The sequence below is a fragment of the Parasteatoda tepidariorum genome, chromosome 4 (genome assembly GCF_982258835.1).
Source record: "Parasteatoda tepidariorum strain Cologne lab strain chromosome 4, Ptep-v5.0, whole genome shotgun sequence".
Classification (NCBI taxonomy): Eukaryota; Metazoa; Arthropoda; class Arachnida; order Araneae; family Theridiidae; genus Parasteatoda; species Parasteatoda tepidariorum.
Window position 1 is genome coordinate 112518191 of NC_141758.1, and position 21713 is coordinate 112539903.

The following is a 21713-nucleotide window of genomic DNA, read 5'->3' on the forward strand; positions in this document are numbered from 1 at the left end:
CATTTAGTTAGACTTTGTGGTGCCCTAAGCACGTGATGTGCATGAGTGGCATTTCCTTCACTCGCATGTGAACCCCGTAAATTTAGGAGCATGTCGCGAAGAACAAAGTGAAGGATTCCATCAAGATATCAAAGATATGGAACATAAATAGCAAGGAAGATGGAACAAGGAAGTCCTCGCCAACTGCTGTTGGATGTTAACTTGAGATAGGCCTGAGATTAATCCTTTATAAGGCCAGTTTATTTGGTAATAATGTTAATAGGTTTAAAATTGATTTATAAAAAGAAATCCATTTACCTTATTACTTTTAATTTTACAACCTGGGTTAAACAGCTGACCCGACTTTTTGGGTTTATGACTTCTCATGATCAACTCCTTAGCCTTGTGATTTTGGACACAATACAGAAGACAAAGGAATTCAAGGGGCAAAATTACTCAAAAATTTGGAGTAATTTTGCCTTCGTGGGGGACTTCTTAATGGTACTAACCTGCATTTGCGTTACATAGACAGGAAAACCCCGGTAACCTACCACGGTTAGCCTGGCGACAAGGGGACTCGAACTCATGATCCGTCTACAACTGAGGATATTTTACTCTATATACGATGTTCCAAAGAATATTTAGCTCTCGTGGTCAGTCATTTGCGGTCTCGCAAATTGATCCCTATTTTCGGGCAGAATTTGAAAATTATAGGTTAATAAAGAGAGTTGCTCGCAAGGGAACACAAATCCTTCAACCAAGTTGCTCTGGATTTTCATACCATTCCATAAAACTACATATAAAAAACATAATGAAACTGAATGCCTCAGCTGACCTACGAGAAAGCATAAGGAATAAGAGCTGAAGAGATTCAGATATTAAGGCAGTACCAGACAAGCCTCGCCGATATGCAGTAGCCAGCTTTAGACTCCTAACTGGTCATGATTGTCTGGGAGAACATCTGCATCGTATAAGTATTTATGACCACCCTCAATGTCAACTGTGTGGTTCTTGAGCACCAATAAATAGAGAACACCTCTATTGCTGTAGGAGGCCAGGGCTAAAGAGAATAGAAGGGCTGGTTCACTCCTTTGAAGTATCTCTCGCTGCGCCGATCCTCCGACGTCACTCTAGTGACGTCACTTTGGCGCAAAGCTCGCACTTTTACTTCAAGAACGGAGCGTTTGGCCTTACTAGCTCTAACTAATATTGGATCATTTCTTTTTGCGAGATATTCTAAGACATTTGTTATTTTCTATAATGACTTTCCTCAGTTTTTGCAGTGAATTTACAAGAATTTAAAACTATTATCGAAATGCCAGTTTGCGCGATTGCAACTTGCAAAAATTCTGATATAAAAACAAAAGGAAAAAGTATAATTTTTCGCGTGTTCCCTAAAGTAAATGAACAACTACGTAAAGAATGGATTCCGAAATGACACAGTCAATATAAAACAGCAATACGTTTATTCTGTCGTAAAGAACTTTTATAAAAATTCATTATCTAAATAGAAATCGCCTCGTTACTTCATAAAGAAAGGCAGGTGAAAAGAATTAAAAAAATGATAAAGTCAAAGAAAATTAAAATGTAAGTAAAAGTATAAATAAAATATATAGTATATAGTTGAAATTCTCCTAATTTCATAACATATTTTTTAATGTAGTTATTCTAAATATTTATGATTGTTTTTAAAAATTATATTCTCTTCAATTTAAATATCTATAAATTATATCATCGTAAATTTAAATGTCTATAAACAATTGTAAAATTTCTAATGTCATTATGAACCTAAAATATTATTTTGTTTCAGTAATTAGCGTTTAAGGTTGATGTTTCCTAATGATTAAGTATGAACAAATTGCTATTAACGACATATTTTAAAATCAGGGATTCTAAATTTAACTTATCTTTATAAAAGAATATGTAGATAAAAAAAGTGTCGATATATGCCTTCATTTTTCTTAATAGTTAAAGTTAAAACTGAACTTTTTAAAATAAAGTATTTATCGTGTCATTTTCACCAACTAGCAAAACATTTTTATAAGTTTAAAATGGTATTTTTTTTATTATAATAACCAAGAAAGTTTTTTTTTGAGCTATGATTATGAACGGAAATAATGTGTTAATTACGTAAAGTTTGAAGGCTAATAACCAGAAAAAGTCTAACTTATTTTTACAAAGAGAAAGATGCAAAGTTATCATAATATCTTTGCTTGCGATCTCCGAGATCTGTGGACACAGTGACGTCATGAGGAGGGAAATCGTAGCTTCAGCTTTAAGAGCGGAGTGAACTAGCCCTTGTATTCTCTTTAGCCCTGGTAGGAGGCTCCAAGGACTTGAATCGGAGGACGCAAGATATTGGAGTGCGAGAGAGCTTTTAGGAAGATGACTTCGGTCTTTTGTTATTTTCTATTTTTATTGTTCCTCTGTGTTATTGTTTGTATACCTTGCCATTGGAAATGAAAAAAAAATATTAAAGAGAGTTACGCGGTTTTGACGCGTGCGTGTGGAACCGGCCCATTTCGGTCGCTTTTTTGGCCATTATATACATTATTCACTTCTTTAACAAAGAAGGATACTTATTTTTATATGTAGAACACATATTGTTCAAGCTAAAATATCGAAAACATAGAAAAAAATGCTAAAAAAATTAATAAATAAATTATCCTGAATATATCCGACTTTTACCTATTATACACTATTTCCCGAAGGAAAAAAAGTATTTCTTATTTATAGAACACTTCAAAAAATCGAAAAATACATTAAAAAACTAAATAAATAAAATAAATCGATTACCGCCGGGAATCAAAGACAGTCATCCTCCAAGCTCTACGAAACTAACTCGCTCACAGCCCGACCAACCTATATAAAAGTTTTTGGCCCTCTGTGTGCCCCCTAAATATTCTATAAATATTTCCTTTGGCCCGGGTGTTCGGCCCATGGATCCCTACTTTCCGTCCCAGTTTGAACATTACAGCTTAATATTAAAGGGAGTTACGTGGTCTTAAATATTTCGCCCGGAACCGGCTCATTTGGGACAATTTTTCGTCCATTATATACATTTGTCGCATCTTTAACAAAGAAAGATACTTATTCTTATATATAGAATGCATTTTATTCACGCTCCAATATGGAAAGTATTGAGAAAGAAGTAGAAACAATTTAAGATAAATAAATAATTCCGTTTTTTTCTTTTCTTTTTTAACCATTATTCGCTATTTCCCGAAGGAAAAGAAATATTTTTTATATATAGAACCCTTTGAAATATCGAAAAACACATTAAAAAATGATAAAACACATTAAAATTGAGCACATTCGGGATTCCAACCTGTGCTCCTTCGCGACAGATACTAGCGCAATGCCCTACCAACTAGGCCTTGCCACACACGGTGTTCGAACGGATATTTAGCTTAAACAACCCTCTCCCGGCAGAACCTATATAAACACTTATGGCCCAGTGTGAGTCCCCTAATTAGTTTATAAAAATTTCCTTTATCACGTGTGTTCGAAACATAGAACCCTAGTTTCAGTGCGAGTTTGAACATTATAGCTTAATATTGAAGGGAGTTACGTGGTCCTAGAGTTTTCGCCCAGACCCGGTTCATTTGGGACCTTTTTCTACCATTATATACATTATTAGCATCGTTAACAAAGAAAGATACTTATTCTTATATGTAGAACGTGTTTTATTCACGCTCCAATATGGAAAGTATTGAGAAAGAAGTTGAAACAATTTAAGATAAATAAATTATCCCTTTTCAACCATTATTCGCTATTTCCCGAAGGAAAAAAAATATTTTTTATATATAGAACACTTTGAAATATCGAAAAACACATTGAAAAAATTATATGAATGAAGATAAACAAAAAAAAAAAATTAAAATTGAGCACCTTCGGAATTCGAACCTGTGCTCCTTCGCGACAGATACTAGCGCAATGCCCTACCAACTAGGCCTTGCCACACACGGTGTTCGAACGGATATTTAGCTTAAACAACCCTCTCCCGGCAGAACCTATATAAACACTTATGGCCCAGTGTGAGTCCCCTAATTAGTTTATAAAAATTTCCTTTATCACGTGTGTTCGAAACATAGAACCCTAGTTTCAGTGCGAGTTTGAAAATTATAGCTTAATATTGAAGGGAGTTACGTGGTCCTAGAGTTTTCGCCCAGACCCGGTTCATTTGGGACCTTTTTCTACCATTATATACATTATTAGCATCTTTAACAAAGAAAGATACTTATTCTTATATGTAGAACGTGTTTTATTCACGCTCCAATATGGAAAGTATTGAGAAAGAAGTTGCAAAAATATAAGATAAATAAATTATCCTTTTTTAACCATTATTCGCTATTTTCCGAAGGAAAAAAAATATTTTTTATATATAGAACACTTTGAAATATCGAAAAACACATTAAAAAAATAATATCAATGAAGATAAACAAAAAAAAAATTTAAATTGAGCACCTTCGGGATTCGAACCTGTGTTCCTTCGCTTTGCGACAGTTACTAGCGCAATGCCCTACCAACTAGGCCTTGCCATACACGGTGTTCGTACGGATATTTAGCTTAAACAATCCTCTCCCGGCAGAACCTATATAAACGCTTTTGGCCCAGTGTGAGTCCCCTAATTAGTTTATAAAAATTTCCTTTATCACGGGTATTCGAAACATAGAACCCTAGTTTCTGTGCGAGTTTGAAAATTATAGCTTAATATTGAAGGGAGTTACGTGGTCCTAGAGTTTTCGCCCAGACCCGGTTCACCTGGGACCTTTTTCTACCATTATATACATTATTCGCATCTTTAACAAAGAATGATACTTATTCTTATATGTAGAACGTGTTTTATTCACTCTCCAATATGAAAAGTATTGAGAAAGAAGTTGAAACAATTTAAGATAAATAAATTATCCCTTTTTTTTTATTCTTTTTTAACCATTATTCGCTATTTTCCGGAGGAAAAAAAATATTTTTTATATATAGAACACTTTGGAATATCGAAAAACACATTAAAAAAATAATATCAATGAAGATCAAAAAAAAAAATTAAAATTGCGCTCCTTCGGGATTCGAACCTGTGTTCCTTCGCTTTGCGCCAGTTACTAGCGCAATGCCCTACCAACTAGGCCGCGCCATACACGGTGTTCGTACGGATATTTAGCTTAAGCAACCCTCTCCCGGCAGAACCTATATAAACGCTTTTGGCCCAGTGTGAGTCCCCTAATTAGTTTATAAAAATTTCCTTTATCACGGGTGTTCTAAACATAGAACCCTAGTGTCTATGCGAGTTTGAAAATTATAGCCTAAAATTGAAGGGAGTTACGTGGTCCTAGAATTTTCGCCCAGACCCGGTTCACTTGGGACCTTTTTCTACCATTATATACATTATTCGCATCTTTAACAAAGAATGATACTTATTTTTATATGTAGAACGTGTTTTATTCACGCTCCAATATGAAAAGTATTGAGAAAGAAGTTGAAACAATTTAAGATAAATAAATTATCCCTTTTTTTTATCCTTTTTTAACCATTATTCGCTATTTTCCGAAGGAAAAAAAATATTTTTTATATATAGAACACTCTGAAATATCGAAAAACACATTAAACAAATAATATCAATGAAGATAAACAAAAAAAAAAATTAAGATTGCGTTCCTTCGGGATTCGAACCTGTGTTCCTTCGATTTGCGACAGTTACTAGCGCAATGCCCTACCAAATAGGCCGCGCGATACACGGTGTTCGTACGGATATTTAGCTTAAACAACCCTCTCCCACCAGAACAAATATAAAAGCTTTTGGCCCAGTGTGAGTCCCCTAATTAGTTTATAAAAATTTCCTTTATCACGGGGGTTCGAAACATAGAACCCTAGTTTCTGTGCGAGTTTGAAAATTATAGCTTAATATTGAAGGGAGTTACGTGGTCCTAGAGTTTTCGCCCAGACCCGGTTCACTTGGGACCTTTTTCTACCATTATATACATTATTCGCATCTTTAACAAAGAATGATACTTATTCTTATATGTAGAACGTGTTTTATTCACTCTCCAATATGAAAAGTATTGAGAAAGAAGTTGAAACAATTTAAGATAAATAAATTATCCCTTTTTTTTTATTCTTTTTTAACCATTATTCGCTATTTTCCGGAGGAAAAAAAATATTTTTTATATATAGAACACTTTGGAATATCGAAAAACACATTAAAAAAATAATATCAATGAAGATCAAAAAAAAAAATTAAAATTGCGCTCCTTCGGGATTCGAACCTGTGTTCCTTCGCTTTGCGCCAGTTACTAGCGCAATGCCCTACCAACTAGGCCGCGCCATACACGGTGTTCGTACGGATATTTAGCTTAAGCAACCCTCTCCCGGCAGAACCTATATAAACGCTTTTGGCCCAGTGTGAGTCCCCTAATTAGTTTATAAAAATTTCCTTTATCACGGGTGTTCTAAACATAGAACCCTAGTGTCTATGCGAGTTTGAAAATTATAGCCTAAAATTGAAGGGAGTTACGTGGTCCTAGAATTTTCGCCCAGACCCGGTTCACTTGGGACCTTTTTCTACCATTATATACATTATTCGCATCTTTAACAAAGAATGATACTTATTTTTATATGTAGAACGTGTTTTATTCACGCTCCAATATGAAAAGTATTGAGAAAGAAGTTGAAACAATTTAAGATAAATAAATTATCCCTTTTTTTTATCCTTTTTTAACCATTATTCGCTATTTTCCGAAGGAAAAAAAATATTTTTTATATATAGAACACTCTGAAATATCGAAAAACACATTAAACAAATAATATCAATGAAGATAAACAAAAAAAAAAATTAAGATTGCGTTCCTTCGGGATTCGAACCTGTGTTCCTTCGATTTGCGACAGTTACTAGCGCAATGCCCTACCAAATAGGCCGCGCGATACACGGTGTTCGTACGGATATTTAGCTTAAACAACCCTCTCCCACCAGAACAAATATAAAAGCTTTTGGCCCAGTGTGAGTCCCCTAATTAGTTTATAAAAATTTCCTTTATCACGGGGGTTCGAAACATAGAACCCTAGTTTCTGTGCGAGTTTGAAAATTATAGCTTAATATTGAAGGGAGTTACGTGGTCCTAGAGTTTTCGCCCAGACCCGGTTCACTTGGGACCTTTTTCTACCATTATATACATTATTCGCATCTTTAACAAAGAATGATACTTATTCTTATATGTAGAACGTGTTTTATTCACTCTCCAATATGAAAAGTATTGAGAAAGAAGTTGAAACAATTTAAGATAAATAAATTATCCCTTTTTTTTTATTCTTTTTTAACCATTATTCGCTATTTTCCGGAGGAAAAAAAATATTTTTTATATATAGAACACTTTGGAATATCGAAAAACACATTAAAAAAATAATATCAATGAAGATCAAAAAAAAAAAATTAAAATTGCGCTCCTTCGGGATTCGAACCTGCGTTCCTTCGCTTTGCGCCAGTTACTAGCGCAATGCCCTACCAACTAGGCCGCGCCATACACGGTGTTCGTACGGATATTTAGCTTAAGCAACCCTCTCCCGGCAGAACCTATATAAACGCTTTTGGCCCAGTGTGAGTCCCCTAATTAGTTTATAAGAATTTCCTTTATCACGGGTGTTCTAAACATAGAACCCTAGTTTCTATGCGAGTTTGAAAATTATAGCCTTAAATTGAAGGGAGTTACGTGGTCCTAGAATTTTCGCCCAGACCCGGTTCACTTGGGACCTTTTTCTACCATTATATACATTATTCGCATCTTTAACAAAGAATGATACTTATTTTTATATGTAGAACGTGTTTTATTCACGCTCCAATATGAAAAGTATTGAGAAAGAAGTTGAAACAATTTAAGATAAATAAATTATCCCTTTTTTTATCCTTTTTTAACCATTATTCGCTATTTTCCGAAGGAAAAAAAATATTTTTTATATATAGAACACTCTGAAATATCGAAAAACACATTAAACAAATAATATCAATGAAGATAAACAAAAAAAAAAAATTAAGATTGCGTTCCTTCGGGATTCGAACCTGTGTTCCTTCGATTTGCGACAGTTACTAGCGCAATGCCCTACCAAATAGGCCGCGCGATACACGGTGTTCGTACGGATATTTAGCTTAAACAACCCTCTCCCGCCAGAACAAATATAAAAGCTTTTGGCCCAGTGTGAGTCCCCTAATTAGTTTATAAAAATTTCCTTTATCACGGGGGTTCGAAACATAGAACCCTAGTTTCTGTGCGAGTTTGAAAATTATAGCTTAATATTGAAGGGAGTTACGTGGTCCTAGAGTTTTCGCCCAGACCCGGTTCACTTGGGACCTTTTTCTACCATTATATACATTATTCGCTTCTTTAACAAAGAATGATACTTATTCTTATATGTAGAACGTGTTTTATGCACGCTCCAATATGGAAAGTATTGAGAAAGAAGTTGAAACAATTTAAGATAAATAAATTATCCCTTTTTTTTATCCTTTTTTAACCATTATTCGCTATTTTCCGAAGGAAAAAAAATATTTTTTATATATAGAACACTTTGAAATATCGAAAAACACATTAAAAAAATAATATCAATGAAGATAAACAAAAAAAAAATTTAAATTGAGCACCTTCGGGATTCGAACCTGTGTTCCTTCGCTTTGCGACAGTTACTAGCGCAATGCCCTACCAACTAGGCCTTGCCATACACGGTGTTCGTACGGATATTTAGCTTAAACAACCCTCTCCCGGCAGAACCTATATAAACGCTTTTGGCCCAGTGTGAGTCCCCTAATTAGTTTATAAAAATTTCCTTCATCACGGGTGTTCGAAACATAGAACCCTAGTTTCTGTGCGAGTTTGAAAATTATAGCTTAATATTGAAGGGAGTTACATGGTCCTTGAGTTTTCGCCCTGACCCGGTTCACTTGAGACCTTTTTCTACCATTATATACATTATTCGCATCTTTAACAAAGAATGATACTTATTCTTATATGTAGAACGTGTTTATTCACGCTCCAATATGAAAAGTATTGAGAAAGAAGTTGAAACAATTTAAGATAAATAAATTATCCCTTTTTTTTTATCCATTTTTAACCATTATTCGCTATTTTCCGCAGGAAAAAAAATATTTTTTATATATAGAACACTTTGAAATATCGAAAAACACATTAAAAAAATAATATCAATGAAGATAAAAAAAAAATTAAAATTGCGCTCCTTCGGGATTCGAACCTGTGTTCCTTCGCTTTGCGAGAGTTGCTAGCGCAATGCCCTACCAAATAGGCCGCGCCATACACGGTGATCGTACGGATATTTAGCTTAAACAACCCTCTCCCGGCAGAACCTATATAACCGCTTCAGGCCCAGTGTGAGTCCCCTAATTAGTTTATAAAAATTTCCTTTATCACGGGTGTTCGAAACATAGAACCCTAGTTTCTGTGCGAGTTTGAAAATTATAGCTTAATATTGAAGGGAGTTACGTGGTCCTTGAGTTTTCGCAAAGACCCGGTTCACTTGGGACCTTTTTTCTACCATTATATACATTATTCGCATCTTTAACAAAGAATGATACTTATTCTTATATGTAGAACGTGTTTTATTCACGCTCCAATATGAAAAGTATTGAGAAAGAAGTTGAAACAATTTAAGATAAATAAATTATCCTTTTTTTTTATCCTTTTTTAACCATTATTCGCTATTTTCCGAAGGAAAAAAAATATCTTTTATATATAGAACACTTTGAAATATCGAAAAACACATTAAAAAAATAATATCAATGAAGATAAACAAAAAAAAAATTTTAATTGAGCACCTTCGGGATTCGAACCTGTGTTCCTTCGCTTTGCGACAGTTACTAGCGCAATGCCCTACCAACTAGGCCTTGCCATACACGGTAATCGTACGGATATTTAGCTTAAACAACCCTCTCCCGGCAGAACCTATGTAAACGCTTTTGGCCCAGTGTGAGTCCCCTAATTAGTTTATAAAAATTTCCTTTATCACGGGTGTTCGAAACATAGAACCCTAGTTTCTGTGCGAGTTTGAAAATTATAGCTTAATATTGAAGGGAGTTACGTGGTCCTAGAGTTTTCGCCCAGACCCGGTTCACCTGGGACCTTTTTCTACCATTATATACATTATTCGCATCTTTGACAAAGAATGATACTTATTCTTATATGTAGAACGTGTTTTATTCACGCTCCAATATGAAAAGTATTGAGAAAGATGTTGAAACAATTTAAGATAAATAAATTATCCCTTTTTTTTATCCTTTTTTAACCATTATTCGCTATTTCCCCAAGGAAAAAAAATATTTTTGGTATATAGAACACTTTGAAATATCGAAAAACACATTAAAAAAATAATATCAATGAAGATAAACAAAAAAAAATTAAAATTGCGCTCCTTCGGGATTCGAACCTGTGTTCCTTCGCTTTGTGACAGTTACTAGCGCAATGCCCTACCAAATAGGCCGCGCCATACACGGTTTTTGTACGGATATTTAGATTAAACAACTTTCTCCCGGCAGAACCTATATAAACGCTTTTGGCCCAGTGTGAGTCCCCTAATTAGTTTATAAAAATTTCCTTTATCTCGGGTGTTCGAAACATAGAACCCAAGTTTTATTGCGAGTTTGAAAATTATAGCTTAATATTGAAGGGAGTTACGTGGTCCTAGAGTTTTCGCCCAGACCCGGTTCACTTGGGACCTTTTTCTACCATTATATACATTATTCGCATCTTTAACAGATAATGATACTTATTCTTATATGTAGAACGTGTTTTATGCACGCTCCAATATGGAAAGTATTGAGAAAGAAGTTGAAACAATTTAAGATAAATAAATTATCCCTTTTTTTTTATCCTTTTTTAACCATTATTCGCTATTTCCCGAAGGAAAAAAAATATTTTTTATATATAGAACACTTTGAAATATCGAAAAACACATTAAAAAAATAATATCAATGAAGATAAACAAAAAAAAACAAACTAAATTGAGCACCTTTGGGATTCGAACCTGTGTTCCTTTGCTTTGCGACAGTTACTAGCACAATGCCCTACCAACTAGGCCGCGCCATACATGGTGTTTCTACGGATATTTAGCTTAAACAACTTTGAAAGAAGTTATGTGGTCCTAAAGTTTTCGCCCGGACCCGGTTCACTTGGAACCCTTTTTCTGGTATATATATTAATAATTATTCGTTAAAGAATTTCTGGCTTGTGGTTGATCTGCTGCATTTGTTTTTATTGCATAGGCAGGGTTCAAAAATTCGTTTTCCGCAAGGACAGGCTGTGATGCCGGCGTTTTAAAGGGATTTTTCATTATTGTTATCTTTTTAACATAAGAATTCCCAGAACATGTTTTTTGATGCAAATGTGTAGCACCATTGGAAATAAAAAAATGATGGTAACTTCAACGTCTCTTTTTCTTTAATCAAACAGCTTAACATAAAACTTAATCAATACCTCAAGAAAAAGGCTAATGTGTTTGAAAGGTTTAGTATTCAACCTCAAAGTGATTGATATTTCAACGACACAAAAATCTACTCGTTTATCACTTACGCTTAAGTAGGTCTTAATGCATCGTAATAAAAAAAAAGTTTATTTCTTTGAAGACACTATTTTCTTTTTCATAATGACACAATTTAATGCCGTCATTTAGATTAAAGTAATAATCATTAAAAAGGGGTAACGCCTTCCAATGCATGTCTTTCACTTGTTTGACAGGTCTTTTAACAGAAAGAAAAACTAATTCGTCATTTTGATTGCTCTTTGTCTTGGTTTGCAGTTAGAAAACGCTTTAATTACTGGTCTTATCCTTTTAATTTTTGATTTTTATGGAGAATCGTTCTAACAGTACCTGGCCCATATTATCAGAAGCACTGTAAGGATCTGTAAAAAATTATAATTATCAGGTGATACTATACAGGCGCCTCGTTTTTATCCGGATGAAACCGGTTTGCATTTGTTTACGCTCCTGCATCAATTATTTAACATTGTAATGCAATATGTTAAATACAAATAGGAAGATAATAAAAAAAGTCCCCCGAATAAAAACCCATTGTGTTTATGTTTAACTGTAAAAGTGCCAATAAACTCGTGCAAATCATGTCATTATTAAAACACTCCAGTGCGTCTAATTTTTTGATCGAATTATTATAATATACTAATATAATACCTGATATAATAAACGTTTCATATTTATATAATATATCGTCTAACTTATTCGAACGTCAAATTTATATTATGTATCGTCTCATTTAATCCATTGATACTAGAACGTAAACAAGTGCACAATCACGTAAAAACAATCAAAGCTGTATAGAGTATCACCATATAATTAAGATTTTACATAGAATCTTCAGAGTGCGTCTAATAATGTGGCACGGTTCCCAGTAGATCACCGAAGTCAAGCATCACTGGCTACGGTCGGTGTGCGGGTGGGTGACCACTTGGATCAGTCTGCGTAGGGACCGAGGATGTGCGGTATGATTCCTCGTTAAACTGTGCTACCGTAAAATGCTCGACTTCGCGTGCAGGTCGTTGTGCTGCCGAAGTGGGGATGCCATCCCCTCTGCAGAGGATCAAAATTATGATGACATGTCATCGGATTATCCTCAGGGATGTTTCCCAGACCGTCGCCAATAGCCCATTGTGCAGCTCTAATGCGACGTAAATGAACTACAACAGCAACAACTAATAATTTGGCCAGGGACTGTATATAATGAGGTTTCAATTGGAAAAGTTTAGGGGATCGTCATATGTAAAATTTTCGAAAAATCGATCAAAAATACTTGTAAAGATTTTTTAGTACTTCTCCTTGAGTGCGGACTCATAATTTTTTTAAATTGTCATATAAAATCGAAATATTTGTAGCCTTTTTCGCTGAAATTATAGTATTTCCAATTTCCCAACATTTAGTACCCGGTTTACTAATGCAGTAAGACCGAGTGATTTGACGTTTTCAATAAAACAATCAATATTGAAAAATAGTACTTCAATGACTTTTCAGGAACTAAACAATGAATATCTTGATCAAATCTGGCGGTTTCTAGGTCGAATTCTTACAGGATTTCGAAATCTGGCTGCTCGGTATTACCCCTAATTCAATAATTATGGTAAATAGCATGGACTATCAAATGCATAGATTTTTACCATGTTACTTTAATTTCTCTTCATGAAATAAAAACACGAAATTTAATATTTTGATATGTTTTGTACTTCAATAAAATCACGTCGATCCTTTTCAGCAAAACCAAAAACTAACGTCAAAATAACACTATTTTTCGTCAACACTAGAAATTATAAACGAAATGAGCCATTATTTTTTTTTTCCAATTTTTTATTAAAGTAGCTTTATTTATTTTAATTTTTTGTTAAAATATAATGATTTTAAAGTACTTTTATGTTTAGTTATTTTTGAAAATGAGCTGTGCCACGATATTTTGTCTTAATCGTGTGTTTTGAAACATTATTTTCAACACTTTTCTAAAGAATAACTTTATGCTTCAATTTCTATTAAATATACACTGGTTATATAATTGGCGTTAATAATTTCGGTCTCTATAGCGGGGTTTGACTGTATTTTCTAAACGCATATTACAAAAATGTTGATGACTCAAAAATCATAAACAGAATCAAATAGATTTATTAAAATGCAAAACAAAAAACAGGCTAGGTGTTTCCTCCTTTCGTTTCCGGAAGAATAAAATAAATAACAAAAAAAACACTTTCCGATGACATCTGCTTAGCGCACAATGTGGAAAGACGCACCTGAACTGAAAACGATCTTAACCGAAGGACATTTGAAACTCCTCCCCCTTCCCAAAAACCTGAAGACCTACAAATATTCTCCCCAGTTTCCCGCCACAATAGTAAAATGGAACGATCCGACGAATGTCACGTGGTTATTTGACCTCCGCCCCTCATCCTTTCCCTCTCCTTCCGTCGATCACTGGCGCTAAGGCAGAAGAGCCTCAGAAAATAAGTTGATATCGTGAAGGATTCGAAGGAAGAGCTGGCGATAAGTTTTTGTTGAAATTTGGCATCGTGGGACCATTTATAAGTGAAGTGACACTTTATGTGATTTATTTATCAAATCTGTTAATGATCAGTTTCGTAAAGTAGCAGCTTTGTTGATCTGGAAGAATTTTTGTTGTGATTTCGGAATCGTCTGCTGGAATATTCGCAACTGTTACCGGTGTGTTTTGTAGCTTCTTGAGGAAAGGTCAACATTGCACGTTTTCGGTACTACACCTCTGTTGTGGTATCGCAGGAGGTAACTTTTTAAATTTTTTAGAACGAAAATATTATTTTCTATTCATTCTTTTTTTTTTTTTCATGACTGATAATGGCTTTTTAATTTTTTACAATTTATAAAATGGAATACTTTGTAAGTCTGTTGCATAATTTATTTTTTATAAATAAAATTTTTAATTGAGTACTAGAAAATAATTTGAATAATTCCGCTATTTATAAAATCGTTTGTTATCGAATAAGTGTTATCCTCTTATAAAATGTTTTCTGCTATGAAATAAAGGATATTAAATAATTTTGTTTAATTACAGACAGGGTTTGTTGATTTAAATTAGCTTGATTTAAATCAACTGATTCTTTTATATATATATATATAAATAAATATATATATATAAATATATATATATATATATATATATATATATATATATATATATATATATATATTTATATATATATATATTTATTTATATATATATATATATATATATATATATATATATATATATATATATATATAAATATATATATTTGTATTTATTTATATATATATATATTTATATTTATTTATATATATATATATATAAATATATATATTTGTATGACGCCGCCCGGTGGCTGAGCAGTAGCGCTGTCGTGCCACAGGTCCCTGGTTCGATCCTGGGGCCGGGCAAGGTTGACTCAGCCTTTCATCCCTTCAGTGGGTCGATAAATGAGTACCAAGCATGCTTGGGAACTAAACACTGGGGGTTCCGCGTTCGGCTGACCACCTGACGGGAACATCTGCTTCTGCACACCAGAGCTCAAGGTCAAGAAAACTGATGGGCACAGTAGGTCTTGGCCCTCTATGGGCTGTCGCGCCACTGAATTTAGTTTATATATATATTTATATGACGCCCGGTGGCTGAGCGGTAGCGCTGTCGTGCCGCAGGTCCCTGGTTCGATCCTGGGGCCGGGCAAGGTTGACTCAGCCTTTCATCCCTTCAGTGGGTCGATAAATGAGTACCAAGCATGCTTGGGAACTGATCACTAGGGGTTCCGCGTTCGGCTGACCACCTGACCGGAACATCTGCTCCTGCACACCAGAGCTCAAGGTCAAGAAAACTAAGATGGGCACAGTAGGCCTTGGCCCTCTATAGGCTGTCGCGCCACTGAATTTAGTTTATATATTTATATATATATATTTATATATATATATTTATATATATATATATATTTATGTATATATATTTTATTATATATTATAATATATATATATATATATATATATATATATATATATATATATATATATATATTGATTTTAAAAGTTAAAAAACAGTGTTTTAAATTATTAATACTTTTATTATTTTCTCTTCTTAGTTTTAAATTTTTTTTAAAAATAAATTGCTGCATTAATTAATTTTGGTTAACGAAATTACTTTCTTGGTGTGTGTTAAATTACAGCACAATTGAAATTAGTACATTTTTAAAAATATTTTGATTAATGAGATTGAAAGTACAGATTAAAGTAAACATTTAATGCTGTCTTTGATTTCATAGCTGTAGAAAGTAATTAATAAGCATGAATTTAAAAAAAAAAAATCACAAATAATGCTAATCAAAATTCTAATTTAAGATTGAAAAAGCATGGAATTAAAATCTGCATTATATTTTATAGGTAGAAAGTCTATTTGAAGCAAAAGGGCTATTATATGGTTACTGGTATTTTTTCCCCATAATATGTATACAGTGATATGATGACATCAGATTTTCTATAAAGAAATTTTGGGAAAAAGAATTCCAATGAGAATATAAATTTTTTTTTTTTAGCTTAACTTATCTATTTTGATATAGGATTAAAAATGAATGTTTTTTTTTGTAAAAATATCTAGATATTTATTTATTTTTCGATGAATGACTACATTTAGAAACACAATCTGTTACATTTATTTTGCCATTTTAGAAATAAAGAGGAAAAAAAAAAAAAACGAAATCACAATTTTAAATTAAAATTATGGTTTGCTAATTGAAACTTTGTTTTAATAGTTCTATTTAATCTAGTCTTTAAAATTTCAATCATGTATTTGTTTCCAAAGGGTTGCTATGCATTCAAAGCTATGTATTATAATAAAAAATTATTTTGGTAAGTTAGAGATTTTAAAATATTGTTATAATGTAGTTTTAATATTAATTTAATTTTGATTAAACATTTATAAGTTTTTTGAATCATAAAAAATAAAGTTCTTACAGTGTATTTAAATAAAAATCGAAAAAATTAATTTAAATTAAAAAAAATCCCGAACCCTGCTTGTAGAACGTTTGTTATGCAAAGGTTGAAGGCTAATATTAAAACATTTTAATTTAAAGACATTCACAAGTGGAATATTTTTTTTTTTATTGAACATTTTGGAAAATTAAGTGGTATGATATTTTAGGCACTCGCTAATCTGAAGAGATTTGAAAAAATACATTTTTAACTTATTTTCGATCCCCGTGACAGAATTTTTTCGGGCTTTCTGCGGCTAAATTCTCTAGCATTAATATTTTTCTCTAAGATATTTTTAATTATAACAATTACTAATTTAAAGTAACAGAAACGTTGTGTTTGCAGAAGAAAGTATAGAATAAAAATGTATAAAAAATTTTATACGTTATGAGTAATATTTTTTTTAATTCTAATATTATAGGCGCTTTCTCGCATTTTGTAGGCAGAAAAATGCACTCATTATTTCCTCTTTCGAATTTCGTAAATTATTGCACAGATTAAAATTCGTAATAAATTAAACTATAGTAAATTAAATTCGTGCATAAATTCAAAATCGTAAAATCTATGCAGTAAATCCCAAATAAAGATCGACAACGAAATCACACGAATAAGGATTTTTTTAAAAAAGAAATACTCAAATAAGTGTACGTGAAACATTGTGTTCTTTTAAGAAAACGAAAGTTAAAAAAAAGAACATCATTTCTAGAGCGAACTATCTTTTAAACTTTCGCGACTTCTGAATTTTTTATTTTATATTATTAATTTAAAATTCTAGCTGATGCCAGTCATTGTGAACGTTTTTTAAAAAATCCCAAATGAGAATCGAAAAATCACAATTATTTCTTTCCTGTCTGATCCGCAAAAAAGTTGTCTTTGAAAATAAATTCTGCAGAAGATAAAAGAAGCATTTTTCGAAAAAATTATGCAGATAGAGAAACCAAAATTTCCTCTTCCCCAAATGAAAAATCTTTCTGCAAAAACTCAGTAATGTTCAGCGAGAATGTCGCCGCGATTCTGCCACACGGGTGTATAAAATATGAATTTTTAATATAAATAGTAAAGTTCGACGTACAAAATTAAATAACTTAGTGGTCAGCTTACAAATGTATCGTCGATCCTTAGCGTATGAAAACGCCATTCGTTTTATGATTCAAAATTTCATGATTTTTGACAATTGTCAAAAACTAGGTCTGAAAAACTAAAGGTTTTTTTTTGGCATCACGGTTAAATCCGGACAAAACCGTCAATTGTCAAAAACTTGCCAAGCCTGCGTAATTATATATTTTTTTTTGAAAGTGCTTAAAAATATTTTTTAGTACTTAAAAGCTGCTTATTTTTTGTTGAAAAAATTGGCTACACCTTCAGTAGTAGTGTATACCTTGTCTAAAGTTGGAAAATAATATATAAAAATGTTTTATGATGTAAAATTTCATTTATGAATGCTTTTATTAACAATTTGATCATGAATCTTAATTTTAAACAAATATTTACTAACCAGTTTCAACAAATAAATAAATCAAAAACTTGATTTGGGTTGGGTTTTAAAATTTACTCCTTCATTAATAGTTTATGGAATGTGAAAAAGGGGGTGATAAAAAAAAGAAGAAAATATTTATATGGGTCATTTCTAGTGAGTGTTTTCAAGATAGCCACTTTCAAATGATTCCTTCTCTAAATTTAAAATCAATTGGGGCCATGTGAATAATTAATATCTTCTGCTAGGAAGGAAACATATGAAACGGAAACATGAAAGAGGGTGAACATTAACCTTTTATTCTATTGTTCCTTTTCTACTTTGTGGTAAATGAAAGGGAGGGTGGACTGTGTGTTGACACCCTACTCGAGTGCTTTGCGGTGAGGCGTGGCGACCCTTAAAGGACCATTAGCTTTTGAAAAGTTCCCCTACCAAACATTCAGTCGCCATATAAAAGTATTTATATTTATATTTTCGTTATTTTTTTTTTTACAAATCCTCCCTATGTCAAAACCACGCAAATTCTTTAAAAAGAACCTTTTATTTGTCTAATTTTTTTCTTCTTCTTCTTAAGTTTGTTTTGCAGTTAGGTATCGCTCGAATATTACGTAAGCGACTAGGAAAGGTTTGATATGAATATTTTTTGCTCACATAAGCAGGAAAGTCTGAGTAAATACACGAAAATTAATTAACATTAGGGCAGTTAAATTTTTTTATTGGCCGTTAGTTATTGGTTATTGAGACCGTGTATTGCGGACAAGAGTCAAGATTACGACCTATCGTCAAAATTGATATTTGGCAATATACCACGATAATGTTTTCTATTTTACTAACCTGTAGTATTTTTATTTTGATCAATATTTTCGTTAAATAAAATTATCACTTATAGTAATATTATATTTAATTTTTATCGTTAAGTATAATGTTTGCAATATTATCTTTTTGATATATTATCAATAATTATAGTATAATTAATGATCACGCTATTTTCGTATTCGATATGTATTTTTACCATTTAAGGATGGTGATATTGCTGTACTTAATATATCTATGCGTATTATCGGTTGTCCGTGTGAACTGGCTATGTTGACAACTTTGTTTCATGGTCTAATAACCAGTGTTAGTGATTTTTTTGATTTAAATCAGATTTTTTTGATTTTTATTCAAATACACTGTAAGAAATTTAATTTATGATTAAAAATACTTTATAAATGTTTAGTCAAAATTAAATTAATATTAAAACTATATTATAACAATATTTTAGGAGCTCTAACTTACTAAAATAATTTTTCCTTAATAATACATAGCTTTGAATGCATGGCAACCATTTTGGAACAAATGCGTGATTGAAATTTAAAAGACTAGATGAAATAAGGAATTTAAAGAGTACTTCAGGGGTCTATTTTGTGAAAATTTAGACATAGTTTGTGAAAATAAAAAATAATATTAAAAAATCAACAAAAAAATATTGTAAAAATATGGATTTATCATTTCTTATGAGACACAAAAATAAAATTTTAAGAAAAAAGTATTTTGTGAAATTATTCCACAGTTTTTCCTGAAGTTGAATTTGTGAAGGTACCGCTAAATGGTAGTAAATTTGGCTCGGACAGACCTCTGTACTTTAACTATTCAATCAGCAAACCATAATTTTAATTTAAAATTGTGATTTCTTTTTTTTTCCTCTTGGTTCTTAAAGTGACAAAATAAATGTAACAGTTTGTGTTTATAAATAAAGTCATACATCAAAAAATAAATAAATATTTCATCCATATATTTTTATATTAAAATATTCATTTTTCATCAATAAAATATAATGTAGATTTTAATTCCATGCTTTTTCAATCAAAAAGTAGAATTTTAATTAACATTATTTGCATTTTTTTCTTTGAAAAAAAATTCATGTTTATTAATTACTTTCTACAGCTATGCAAGTCTATTAAGACAGTATTAAATTTTTACTTTAATCTGTAATTTCAATCTCAAGAATCAATAGATTTTTAAAAATGTAATTTGAAATGTGTTGGAATTTAACACACATCAAGGAAGAAAGTATTTTCGTTAACTAAAATTAATTAATGTAGCAATTTATTTAAAATAAATTTTAAAGCTAAGAAGAAAAAAAATAATGAAAGTATCAATAATTGAACACTGTTTTTTAACTTTTAAAATCAATATATATATAAAAAAAGTCCGTTGATTTAAATCAACAAACCTTGCTTATAACTGATAAATACCTAAAAATTATTTTATAAATTGCAAATTTTTATGTATATATATATATATATTTTATTTGAGCAAAAAATACTAACAATCGGAAACAAATTTGTTTTTTTGTATTTAAAAAAAAAAAGAAAAAAGATACTACTGTTGCCAAAATTGTTTTAATAGCTCTTTCTTGTGCAGACGATTTCTAAAGATAGGAATAGTCCTTAATGATTCTAGAATATAAATAGAAGGAACCTATAAAAAATATTATTCTATAAATATATAGATTCTATAAATATGTATTTCGACATAAGATATATATATTTATAGAATCTAATGTCGAACTCTTATACTTTATTTCACAATGTCTGAATGCGAACATCTTTTAATACTGCTTGTTGATACGTATGATTTCTGAAAACTATTCTTATTTTTTCCTAAAATGAAAAAAAAAAAAAAAACTAGTTTTTATGACAAAGAGAAATAAAACAGAGAAATATAAGATTAATCGAATATTTCGTGTAGATTTCGAAAAAAGCTGCGTTGTATATTTTAATGCTGAAACGAAGCCTTCATGAAATATTTTATCGTCAAAATGAACTGTTCACAATATTTTTTATTTCAAGAGTAGACTTCCTATAAAATTCTTCTGTCGTTCCTGTTGAAGGTCTTATCACAAATTAATAAAATCAGGACTTATTACAAAAACCTGATTTAGAAATACGTGGTCTCTAGGAACAGAACGGGTTGATACTTTAAACATTATTTACCTGTTGTTTAATAGTGAAGTGTTTTTAAATTATTTATTACATTAAATAAATTGCGATATATTAGCAAATTTGAGCTTATATTTATTTCAAACTTCGTTATATGAACTTATACTGGGCCTTCAGGCCTTATCCTAAATCAGGCACTGTTAATGTATTTTGTGCAAAAAATCTCAGAAGTTGAACCTTATTTATGTTTTACGTTTGTAGATTTTTCACAATTTCACTGCAACTAGATGTTTGGCAGCATTTAAATAAATAGTTCGTTAGCGTATTTTAAGCAATTGTATCTCCCTTTCTCCCCCTGTCAGAAAAAGAAAAGCGCAACTCATTTCTATGCTTCTTACGTAGGAAGGGCTCTGCTACACATGGTTTTAACTTTGACTGTAGTCATCTAATTTTAGTATGAAATTTAAATGAACAATGTAACATACCGATGCTTAAATTTATATTCTAGTTCATTTTATTTAATTTTATGTTGAATATTCTTTAAGATTTATTTGTGTAAGTAAATTTTGAAAGTAAGGAGGTTTATTCTGACAGAAGCATCACCGGTATCAGCAAAAATAATCAAGAAATGAGCGTTTGTGAAAGGAACACAACAAAATCTTACGCAAATTTTATTACAGTCGAACTCGTTTATAACGAGCACAAAGGGACCGTAACATGTACTCGTTAAATCCGAGTGCTCGTAATAAACGGGTCCTTAAGGCAGGCGTGCAACCAGAAGAGGGGGGGGGGTTGAGAGGTCAAATTATTGAGTTTATATAAAATTTAATTAA

General features: G+C 31.7%; 1 protein-coding gene across 1 annotated transcript in view; it reads left to right on the plus strand.

Moving 5' to 3' along the window:
• LOC107457134 (uncharacterized) overlaps positions 1 to 21713 on the plus strand; it is an 81346-nt gene that overhangs the window by 3340 nt on the left and 56293 nt on the right. Inside the window, exon 2 of the mRNA XM_071181893.2 lies at positions 14116 to 14256. Coding sequence (XP_071037994.1) covers positions 14116 to 14256 — 141 coding nt within the window. The remainder of the gene's footprint in view (positions 1 to 14115; positions 14257 to 21713) is intronic.